This window comes from Pelecanus crispus, chromosome 1, assembly GCF_030463565.1.
Source record: "Pelecanus crispus isolate bPelCri1 chromosome 1, bPelCri1.pri, whole genome shotgun sequence".
Lineage (NCBI taxonomy): Eukaryota > Metazoa > Chordata > Aves > Pelecaniformes > Pelecanidae > Pelecanus > Pelecanus crispus.
In genome coordinates, this window is record NC_134643.1 from 133,151,483 (window position 1) to 133,164,169 (window position 12,687).

The window sequence follows — 12,687 nt, forward strand, 5'->3', positions numbered from 1 at the left end:
TTTCATGTTGAAATACTGTCAAGTTCATACTTTGTCAAGCCTTGCTTCAAGTACCATGTAATGTTTTCTTTCTTAAAGGCCTATGCTAAAAAGGCAGCATTAAAAGGTGGTTTGGATAAGACTGTGAGTCTCAGAAAAGATTTGTCGGAGATGCACGAATGGATAACACAAGCTGAGGAAGAATATCTGGAAAGAGATTTTGAGTATAAAACACCTGATGAATTACAGAGAGCTGTTGAGGAACTGAAGGTAAAAGATGAACTAATTCCTTCAGCTGTATTTAAAGTTCTTTTTGAAGCTTTCTTTTAGAAAGGTGACTTTGAGATCTACTTGTTAGCCTAAAATTTAAAGCAGTGGGCAGCTTGAAGTAATTCCTATTCAGAATATTGTGGAAGATATTTAATCTTTCACAATACTGCATTGCTTTTTTTTTTTTTTTTTCTCTTTGCCTTATTGACTACGTGATTTTGATGCAGCTTCAACATTCTTTTCCTTAAGGAATAATTCCTAAGAATCGGGTGTCAGCAGCAGTTAACTGATAGAGTAAAATCAGTTTTATGTCTTCTCTTTATGTTAGAGAGAGAAAAAAAAAATATTTAGGACTTCAGGATGCATGTTGGTATGTACTAAGTATGCATGATTTATTATTTCTTTTATATGGTAATATGGGAACAGCATATTTTGGTCTCAAGTAAATAATGTTTCTTTTATGTGGGGTGAATATGGCCTTTGGACAAAACCACTAATTTGTGATACATGCTCAAATATACTCTTGCTCAGCCACTGGATGTGGGCTTGATTTTTAATTCATAGGTGAATTGTTTGGCCTGTGCTATTCAGGAAGTCAGATATGGCCTGAACAATCTATCCAACACTTGTTTGCAAAGTCTTCACTGTCCATAGGGTTTTTCCAGTGTTTGAGAGTATCTGACCATGCAGCTGATGATCTCTTTATTCACTGATAAAAGTTACTTGATGTCAGTCAGAATATGCAGAATATATGGCAATACATGGAACAAGTTCGATTCATTGTAAATGAGACAAATGTATCAAAAGTAAACATCTGCTCTAGAGATATAGTTCATTTTTTTAGTAATTAAATAACAAAACTCAAATTTATACATTGCACTGCATAGTAAAACAGGTAAAATGTATTGTTTTAGACACAACCCTCATTATGGATTTCCTAGTGAATATTCTATGTACTTCCAGCTGAAGTACAGGTATGTTCAGACTGTGGCACCTCGGCTTAGGCAGCTAACCAGATCATTTGTCTGCATCCCTTCACTTGCTCCTGATGATCCTTCCCATCGTGGCTTGTAGCCACCTCTCCTGTCACACAACAGGCAAAATCTGCACCAGAACTCTTTGTTCCTCCTGCAGCCCGTTTATTCCCACAGCTAGGGAAGAGGAAAGCCAAGAGCAACCTAGTGAACTTTCTCGGGCAATGGCAGCCTGATCCCAGTTATTCTGGTGCATGGCCTTCCTCAGACCCAGAGAGAATGAAAGTTGTTGGGAACAAGGTTTTGTTTTAATGTTTTCAGGCCAAGGGGAGCTCTCACTTAAATTCCTGTGAAGACCGGTACACACTGATGACACTATGTATACCATCACTCTGTTTCCAGAAGTGATATGACTCCAGTCATAGACACCGTCCCATTGTAAGCATTCAGGGGAAACAATGCTCGGTAGGGCAGTCTTGTATCTTATTAATGAGATGGCGTAACAAGGGAGAGTAGCAAAAAGTGGAGGAAGGAAGTTGAGAATTGGATTATCAGTTGTTGTGGTTACATAGGCTAAAACAGGGAAAAGGTGGCAGGTTGGTGGTTCCAGATCAGTTACATATGTTTTGTTAATTATTGGTTTTAATTCATCACCCATTTGTGGTTCTCTGTGTCTCTCAGATCTTTATATTTCCTACGTCTGTCCTTTGTGAAAACTTCTCTGCCTAGGATCTAACACAAAAAGTGCTGTTTAGGAGGATGCTCCCTTTTCACTTTCTCCTCTCTTCACATTAGGTTAATGTTCACTGGCGGTGAATAATGGTGCTGATTTTTCTGTCTCCATAAAGGGAGAGAATGAAATCAACATTAATGCTCTGATAAAAGTGTGAAAGATACACTGGGGAAAAATTATTTTCTGAATTTCTCTTTAAATGCAGGTTAATGACAGTGGCAAGGGGAGGAAAATCAGTCAGAACTATTTTCCTTTTTTTCTGTCTTGCTGGTTGTGATTGTACTTTAAACCTGGGTACTTGAATTTGTAAACAGCAGGGGTTTTTTGACATTTGTGGTTCATAAGGTATCATGGCAAAGGTATTTGGACCTTTTCTTGGGAAAAAAAAAAAATACTGAAATGTTTTACTATTCTGAGAGTTCCAGAAAACTAAATAGTCGTGAGAAGATGTTAAATTCTATTGAGTATCATGTATTGGCAACAAAATGAAAAAAGAAGATTTTTGGATGCATTCAAGTTTATGTCAGAACGTCTGGGAATTAAATAGCTCTTGTTGGGGTTTTTTTGGTTTGGGTTTGTTTTTTTTTTTTTGTGACATTGTTTGGGGTTTTTTTCCCTCTGACAGAATTCTGTCAGAGAGAATTCTAACAGATTTATTAGAAATAAGTTTCCTTCTTAAATCAGGACTACAACTTTTTTTTTTTTTTTTTTTCCCAGAGGGCAAAGGAAGAAGCCATGCAGAAAGAAGTGAAAGTGAAGCTTATTACTGATTCTGTGAATAATTTCATAGCAAAGGCTCCACCTGCAGCTCATGAGGCTTTGAAAAAGGAGCTTGATGTTCTAATTACCAGCTACCAGCGACTCTGCAGCAGACTGAATGGAAAGTGCAAAACTTTGGAGGTTGGCTATCTTGTCAGTTATTATATTTATAGCCCTTCTAGCTGCAAAAGTAAGGTAGAGAACAAAGATGTATTATCATATAGGATCATGAGTAGCCCAGGGCATTCCTCACTTTATGAGTCATATACCAAATACCACATGGTATGAGCCATATACCTAAATCTTTCTGAGAATCATGCATATTGGAGAGTCATATTAAAAGAGAAGCCTCAGACATGGCTTTTAGGTGGGAGACAGCAGTGGCTGCTCAGGGCTCTTATACCTCCTGATATTAAGCCAAGTATCCGGCTTCTGTAGCAACGCTGTGACGTTGTCTTCACCAGCTCCTCTAGGCTTCTTTCTTCCATGGCTAAGGATTTTGATTAAATGGCCCTGAAGCTGGGCAGGTGGTGTTATCTCAGCATAGGAACAGCATTTGATCTGCTGGCAAGTTGAATATGTCTCATGCATTTTGAGCTGACCCTGCCATTTTGGCCAACTCCATTACAGATTCTTGCCATATCACTGTTTGCATATTGCAGAGTGGTCACAGTGAATTAGGTATGATTTTTTGTTGTGAACTAATTTACAATAACTGACTTCATACAGGACAATTATTTACCTGGATAAAATTTATCTCCTCTATATTTCACTGTGGAATATTAGGTGTGTAGTCTAATCTGGTAATCTATATTTCCCCTGATCATTGATGTTGTTGTGGTTGTGTGGTAATATCCCTCTATAACATCCTCCTAGACCAGGCACTTATATTTGATATGACCAAAAGTTAGGTGAGGTGAACAGCATTCTGGGAAACGATCTACAAACAGCCTAATCATCTCAATAAAATTGGTTTAACTTCTACTAACAAAAAAGGAACAATGAAAAGATGATTTATGGAAAGTTTAAATGTTTTGCTTGTGTGTAAAGTGCCATTTTTATCTGCTTATTTAAGTATCTTCAGACACTGTAAAAATAAAATATTAGACAATAATTTAATTGCAGGAGAATAAGAACATAATTTCATTTTACAACTTTATGTTTAGTACTCTAGCACTTAAGTGGTCTATAAATTGCACTAAATGTGGTTTAGAAATAATTTCCATAGAGATTTCAGTCAGAATTCTTGAAAGCTGTGTTTTTAGACATTTTATGAATCTGTGCTTTAAGTAATTAATACACAGAATGTATAAGCAACCTAACTACATCTGGTAATAAAGACATAAACTTCTAACACGAGTCTTTAAAAATTCTGATAATTTGTGTATTTATATATTACAAGAAAATTTTTCAGAAAAGCATATAAAGTGGATAATTCATGAGACAGAAGATTCAAGTAGTGTTTTGCAGAAGCGTTCAGTTTTTCATGTTATCTTCTGTGGTTTTCCTCTGTTTAATCAAAATGTTTTGGTTGTGTGTTACATTTATTTGGAACATATAAATACTGAGAAAAAAATCATCTGTACGGCACCGTAACCATCAGATATCAACCATGTTGTTTTGGGGATGAAGCCTGCAATGTTTTCAAAGTTTTAATAAGTGAAAGTTAGCTGTGAGAATTTCCAGCTCAATAAAATTTTTTTTCTCCATCAGGAGGTATGGGCATGTTGGCGTGAATTATTGTCTTATTTGGATGCAGAAAATAAATGGTTGAATGAGATTGAACTGAAACTCAAGGCAACTGAAAATATCCAGGGAGGTGCAGAAGAGATTTCTGAGTCTCTAGATGTAAGTGCTGACTTAAATAATATCAAATCATATCTATTGATAAATTGTAAAGCACACATTACAATCAAAACAGTCTATGAATCAACTTTATACATGAGCATGATGCAGAATATTTGGAAAGTCGTATGTTCTCACCTGATTCAACAAATGAGATTTTGAATTTGAATCCACCTAAGTGAAACAGAGTAATTAAATGTGTTATGCCTGATGTCATAGACAATCTTTGGTGACAATAAAATACATGTTCTTAAAAACCATGGCCTCACTTCAGCCAGTCGAAAAGATGTTGAAGACTTCAGAGAGAGCAAGCTGTCATTCTAGCACTGTAACACTGTTTATTATTACATAATTTTTATTCATGGAACCTTTCAAATTTGTAGAAATTAAGTTAATACTCTTAGTGGATCAAAATACAAAATTTTACACTGATAATGCATTTTTGCTGTTGAACTTCGTCCATTCAGATACTCAAGCAAATTTTTTATTTTTAAGTACACAAATACTCCCACTGAACTCATTGGGCATAGTCCACATTCTTAAAATCAAGCAGACAATTTAACTGCTTTGTGAAAAATCTTTCTTTGTTTTCAGTAGTAAGTAGTACAGAACATTTGTTGTCAAGTCATGGGACACTGATAATTTTATCTTTTCTGTCTACTTTTATTGTGTATGAAATGTGAAGTTTCTTACAGTTTTAAGGGGGATTGTGATTGCTCTGTAGAATCTTATTTGCAGAAAGGAAAACAAACTACTTTTTTGACCTTCTTTCAGTCTTTGGAACGTTTAATGAGACATCCAGAAGATAATCGCAATCAGATTCGGGAATTGGCTCAGACTTTAACTGATGGTGGAATCTTGGATGAATTGATCAATGAGAAACTTGAGAAGTTCAATACTCGATGGGAAGAACTTCAGCAGGAGGTATAGTTAATAATTGACCTGTCCTCCCATTAAACAGCTGACACTCTAGCACTGTTTTAAAAAAAAAAAAAAAAAAAGTTATTTTGTTGGTATAGTTCCTAAACAGTACACAAAGAGTTATTTTAGAAGTGGACAGTTTGTGTAGATGTGGTGGGCTAACTCCGGCAGGTAGCAAAGCACCACATAGCTGCTCACTCCCTCCTCACGTCTGCTAGTGCACTGGGGGAGAGTATTGGAAAGGGAAACACAAGAAAACTCGTGGATTGAGATAAAGACAATTTAATAAGTGAAAGAAAAAAAAGGGAAAAAGCAAGTGATGCAAAACCAATTGCTCACCACCAGGACACTAATGCCCAGCCAGTCCCCGAGCAATGTCAATTTTGGAAAAACTTCCTCCCGCCCTGCCTTTTATTGCTGAGCATGACTCTGTGTGGTACAGAATATCCCTTTGGTCACTTCAGGTCAGCTGTCCTGGCCGTGTCCCTTCCCAGCCTCTTGCCTACCCCAGCCTACTCACTGGGAGGGGCAGAGTGAGGAAGGGAAGGCCTTGGCACTGTGCAAGCACTGGTCAGCAATGCTAAAACATCCCTGTGTTATCGAGACTGGTTTGGTCACCAATCTAAAACAGAGCACACACAGGCTGCTGTGAAGAAACTTAACTCCATCCCAGCCAAAACCAGTACAATAGGTAACCCTGAAATTCCAAAATTGAAGTGACCATCTAATGGACTTAATCTTCAAATGCATATTTAGAGATGCTTTCTCTGACAAAACTCTTACTGAGAAGCAAACTATTTTCAAAGTTACATATGAGTAACATTCTCTTACAGATATATTCTTTGCTAAACAATAAATAGGAGTCTTTGTATTAATGAAAGATTTTATAAAGGCACTTCAATATAGAAATGTGTTGAGCACAAGGAGAATCAAATTGAGCAATATGCTAAATTAGCAATCTTTGCCACAGATACCATGAAGAAAATTTTACTAATTCTTTAACAGATCCCACTAGTGGGAGGGACATTGTACTTTTTTTGCTGGTAAATCAATTCAAAACTGTGATACTTGTGCATGAATATTTACTTTTAATACTAGGAGTTTATTTAACATACGTTTGTGTGCATACTAATACAACTGTGTGTGTATGTGTATGATGGCAGGACCAAAAAAATTTCACCAAAGAATTTTAAGACAACCAAAGGATATGTAAGGAAATAGTTCAACTACTAGTAGTGTACTAATAACAAAGATGGGGACAAACTCTAAATAAATGCAGAACAACCTTACAGGACAGAGTAACAAGGCAGTTAAATTACAGAAGTATTCAGTGCAAATACGTGAAAAGTGATACTCATGGAGGACTTCTGACTTCATATATGAAATTGTAACTTTTGAGCTGACTGTTTCTGTAGGAAGATCTTGGAGTTATGAATAGAAATATCAGGAAGATGTCAGCTCAGTACTTGGTAAAGATCAGAAAGGAATTATTAGAGAAAGACCTAGCAAAGCACACAGAGACCCTCTTTATGACGGGAACCAGAACATGTTCAAAGATGAGCTACAAAGACATTCAAAAGTTACTCAGTTTAAATGACAGAAACGATGCACAAGTAGAGATTTTTGGAAAGCAGCTGTGTTAGAATGGTAACAATCTACCATGACAATGGTAACATTTTTGCTTCTTTCATGGCGCTTGAAATGTACTCGTTCTTGAAAACAGTGGAAGTGAAAACACTACAATAAAATTTAAGGAAGGGTCCTCAGCTGTTCTGAGCTTAAACTTGAAGGTTGGGGAGGTAAAGAGCCTGGTTGCCTCTACTAACTGTCTGGTGGTAGTTCTGGTGCAGTGCAGGCATTCATGTAGTCCCATATTGCTGGACAGTGTCATAATGGAAAAGTAGACATAACCTTCTGTATACCTGTTGGGTTTTTTTTTTTTTTTTTTTCTCTCATCTAACTTCTGTTTGAAAGCAGATACATTCCCTGGGATTCTGCTACTTGGTATCTGTTGGTTTTTTCTTGACTTGGAGGAGAAAACTGGGAATATACAGAGAGCTTCCAGTGTGTGAAAACAGGACTTTCAAATAATCTTACTGAGTGATGGAAGAATACTATTCAGTCTTCACAATAATAGGCATTAAATCAAAATTCATGCCAGCTGCAGGGGTTAAATGTGGAAAGTACAACATGAAGATATTGTGTGATATTCTGGAAACAATTTGGATGAGTATATAAGCAAAATCTATTAGAAATGTATTCACTGCTTTCCATTTTAATTTAAATATAGGCAAAAAGCTGGAGAGGGAAGCCCTCCCCCTTCTTTGAAAGCTTGATCTGATATTTAGTAGTCAAACACTAACGGTGAGATCTGTATATGAATATAAGAGCTGTAAAGAAACTATTTCAATCACAAGTGACTCAGTCATGCCACTTCTTTACTGTATGTTTTCTACAACAAAATGTTTTATAAATTTTTCCACTGAAGTCTCACACCCTTTTTTCATAGATTCCTGGCACTGAATTTTCTGTGCTGATTGTGTAGCCCTGTTGAAATCCAAACAACATGCACTCTCCTTGCATAAAAATACATTGCAGGCACATAACACTATTCAGCTTGTGTTCAAGGTCACTTCTACTTCAGACAGACTAATAGGCTATCCTAATGTGGTTAAGTTATTTATTTTTATTTAAATAATTGTGCAGGTAATTATCAAGACAATAAGCTCACGTGGGCAGAAACTGATACATGAAATATTTATTCACTACTAATAGAGCAACCAAACCAAACCACTGCCATATGAATGATGCTGCAAGACAATACAGCATTGCTACTGAGATAGAGATTCATTTTTAAAGGCAGATAACAGCTTTATGTTTGTATGCCTTATCTTCTTTAGTTAACAAAGACTGAGTGTGTTTAGCTTACTGTTGAACATCTGGGCTGATCGATAAGCGACATATACCCTATCTTTACTTTTCAAGGACTAATTCACTTACAACTCTATATATTGGTCCTAAAAACCACTGTTGTCTGAAGAACTTTGGGCTAATATTGCAAGTGGCTATCATCCCCTGTAGTGCTGAAAGTGATTAACATCCTGTCCAGCAAACTTCAAAACTGTCAGCTAGGTATCCTTGAGACTATGCTTGCAAAAAACTGTATAAAATTACTGTTCAGATGGGCTTTACACTAGATTCAATTTTCATTCTTGGGGACTGTCTCTTAGTTTCTTATAGGACTCCCCTCCAGATTACCCTTTGCTTCTTTCAAAGAGCACACATTCATCATTTCACACAATTTTTCTGTTTTGTTCTCTTCTCAAGAGGAGAAAGAATTCTTCATGCCCCATCTCCACATGATTGCTTTTAAGGCTGCTAAGGGGGCTGCTTTTACAAGCTCTGAGGCACTATCTGTCTGCAGCGGTAACCTAAAGAGAGAAAGAAATTCTCCTTTGTATAGTTTGCAGATTTGGAATACAGCTGATCAAATATGAAAGTCACTTTGGGGTTGAAAGGTCAAATATTTGTAGCCACTTATGTTAAAAACACACTGTGAAAAATTACTAGAATTTGCAGTAGAAGAATCAGTTCCAGCTTGGAGGGTATTAAAAATTCCTGGACCCAAAATGAGTGCCTTGAATGTTAGAAAAGGTGTTTCTAGTTTGCCTGACTAGACACTATATTTAAACACTAATCCACTCTGATTGAAAAAGACAGCAGATATTAACACATTAACCATTTGATGCAAAATGTACAGAGATATTGTAATATATCTCAGACACAACTGTTACAACACCAAGAATTTGGGTTAAATTTTAAAGTAATTTAAACAAGTTAAGAAGGAAATTTAAAGTTTTCTAAGTTCTTACTTTTTAACTTTACACTGTGGTAACATTTCTCAATAATTAGAGACTACAACTGAACCAAAAAAAAAAGAGCCCTTTTTTAACAGACCCCTTTCCATGAGCTGTAACTTATAAGCTAACTAATTAATTTGCTTCTGCATTATAAATACATACACCCTGTAGTAAAAGTACTATAATTTCGGAAAGGTTTTGTTCAGGTTTTCTCCCACAGCACGACTACTGAGTACTGCCTTAACAACAAAACTCTACTCGGTTTTCACCATAAAACAGTAGCCAGCATCTTGGTAACTGCATGTATGACTAATGTCATTAAATACATGAAAGGTAGTATTTAAGCAAAAAGTGGCAACGTCTGTAACTATAGCTTTATAAAATTCAACATCAAAGAATGAGCTACAGTCATAAGTAACTGAGCGCCTCCAGCTTTCCTGATATTTGATCACCTCGCAATGCAGCCTTTCTCTTAATGTGGCATTTTATATGGATAATATGCAGTGTTACCATTTCCTGCATTTACCATTGTTCTTAAACAGATTTATGCCATACCCCATAACATAGAAATTAAATGCTATGCTTAATCATAAAAAATAACTAAAAATCTATGAAAACCTGTAGAGACTTTAATAAAAAATTCAGTCCATAGATATGTTTTCTGTTCTCATTTCATTCTGATAGTGCCTAACAGGAGATTTTTTGTTTGTTTTTATTTTCCTTGACAGCTGTCAACATTTCACTGGCTTAGAAATAATTAAACAGTTGGTTATTTTCCTGAGATTTCCTATTTAGCAATTAACTGTCAGACACTTCCCTTTAGAGACCAAAGCCTTCAGCTTTATGGACTATGATCTGATAGCAGAGCTAGAGCTTCCTGTTACGTCCTCAGACCCATTTATACAGTGCGATGTTAAACCATCTATTTCTTCCACAGAGGAACAGAACAACCATAATCTTTCAGAGAAAAAAAACCCAAGCCCCCAAACCACCACCCCCCCAAGACAGAACATGACAGATTAAAATATTTTTGTAGTATAGATCTATAAAATTTCCACTTTCACATGCCTTGTAATAATATGCATATATAGATTTTCACATGCACTGACATATGAGTTTTAAGGACAAATTTGAAACTCAGGATCACAGATGTAAGGGTGTGGTCCCTTTTTGTAAAGCCCTCCAATGTTGTAATACACATTCTCAAATCAGATGAAGGTAAAAGTCATTTAAATAGCAAGTCTTAGTACTGTACTGGGAAGTTACACAGTTTTAATGATTCATCTGGTGGGGTAAGAATACCTTAGTGGCTCAGGTGCTTCCATTAACACTGCCAGCATGGGTCCAATATGTAAAGCTGCTCAGTTCCACAGACGGTTCCTGAAATTGGCAGTGATACAAGATTACCTGATCAGCTGTTTTGAAATAGCACAAAGCAGCTTACAAACACAAATATAGTAAATACTGTTTGGATCCCTGTCCTTTAACTAACTCAAACAGCTAGCCAGAATACTTGCAAAAAATAATCTTTTTCATTTGGTAAATGTGAAGCTCTGTAAGAATCTGAGCTCCATGAAGAAGGTAGAGATATATCAAGAATTCTCACTGAGTTGCTGAGAGATATTTTTGTTCAAGGCAAGAGTTTCATAATAGCTATGAAATCAAATTAAAGTATAGCTGGCTCACCAAAGAGAAAAAGGGTGATTTGGCTTGAAAAATGGCAGGACACCTAGCAATGTTATTTAAAGAGTGCTTGCTTTCTCCCTCCTCCTTTGATTCATGTCAAAGAAAGTCACTTTATTCTGTGGTCAGCAGTATGGCTGAGCTTGTACAGAGAAAAACTGTATTGCATTTGAGATTGTTGGTAGTTACTATGTGCTTTGCATAAAGCAGAAATTCTGCTAGGCAGAAGCTGTAGTCTAAGTAACATATGAGTCCGCAGGTGGACAAAATGACAAATGGAAGAAAGTGCCAGGTTATTTATTACCTGGTAAATACCATATTAAACTGTTACAAATAATAGTTAAAGCTACCTTGTTTATGTCAAGTGTTTAAATATACGTGTGTTTTAAGGACAACTTGGAAGGAGAATTTATTGGTCTGATTTGTTGAACGATAAAGGAAGCTCCTTTGAAAGGAAAGCATCCTTCTCAAAAAAAGGATTGTAGAAAACGTGGTGGTAGGCGATCCACTGTGGCACTGATGGTGGAGTAGAAGCAAGAGTCAACTTCTTAGAGTAAAAGAGACTATGCTTAGTGTGATAACAGATTGGGCAAATCCACAGACAAGACAAGACAAGGATCCATCTCTTTTTTTTCCAGAGTAGGCATTGCCTTGGTTCCAGACAGCTATTTATACTTCAAATAAGAGAGCTCCTTCTCAAGAGAGTCTTTATCCCTCTCACTTACTGAAGTGGATTGTCTCGGATGGGATTGTGATGACAGTAACCCTATTCTCAGCAAACAAAATCTCTTGAACTATATAATAAGACCAGGAGGACCGCTATGCCTCAGAATGAAAGACTGCGCTATCAGGATGGTTTTATTATGCAGCTTTGCCAACTTCCACTCTCTATAGAAATCCTTAACGCATGCATTGGTTTTTCAGGCTCCTGCGTTCTTTTAGATCTGGGGGTTTCTTTGTTTGTTTCTCACTAAAAAGAACTGAATGGGTGGCAAAAAGATGCGCAACTTATCATACAAAAAGGTGGATGAACACAAGTCAGGAGCAGTATTTTTGGTTCTTTGCCTGCATTTTTTGAAAAAAAAAGGGGGGGGGGGGAATGTATTATATGCATTATTACTGTGAATGTTGATAAAGTTGTCATTGTTTTTAGGCTGTGAGAAGACAAAAAAGTCTTGAACAGAGTATTCAGTCTGCCCAGGAGACTGACAAAACCCTCCGCTTAATCCAAGAGTCTCTTGCTGCTATTGACAAACAGCTAACAACCTACATAGCAGACAGAGTTGATGCTGCACAGGTCCCTCAGGAAGCACAGGTACGTTATATACAGCTTGAACTGATGTGCTTACTGGTTTTCTCAATCAACCAAAGAGTGTTTGATTGTCCCTCAGCCTCCTATTAATAATGGTTGTGTGCAACATGATCATTATGAAAGTGCAAGTAAATTTTAGGTAGGATTACTTTGAGAAGTTCAAGCTAATTTTCTAATAAAGTCATATTTTCCTTCTGTTTTATATTATATACCTGTCCAGAAGATGTAAAGAACTATAAATGTCATGGGAGGCTATGCAGTAACTTCAAAATGACAAAGGTAGACAATGTGAGTCTTTAAAATCCAGTTCCCATCCTAGAAAGAAGAAACTCATCATCTTCACTACTGTTA

General features: G+C 36.5%; 1 protein-coding gene across 1 annotated transcript in view; it reads left to right on the forward strand.

Moving 5' to 3' along the window:
- The window catches only part of DMD (dystrophin), a 1,232,979-nt gene that overhangs the window by 487,602 nt on the left and 732,690 nt on the right, over positions 1 to 12,687 (forward strand). Inside the window, exons 26-30 of the mRNA XM_075717957.1 lie at positions 79 to 249; positions 2,674 to 2,856; positions 4,429 to 4,563; positions 5,335 to 5,484; positions 12,178 to 12,339. Of these exons, the coding sequence (XP_075574072.1) occupies positions 79 to 249; positions 2,674 to 2,856; positions 4,429 to 4,563; positions 5,335 to 5,484; positions 12,178 to 12,339 (801 nt within the window). The remainder of the gene's footprint in view (positions 1 to 78; positions 250 to 2,673; positions 2,857 to 4,428; positions 4,564 to 5,334; positions 5,485 to 12,177; positions 12,340 to 12,687) is intronic.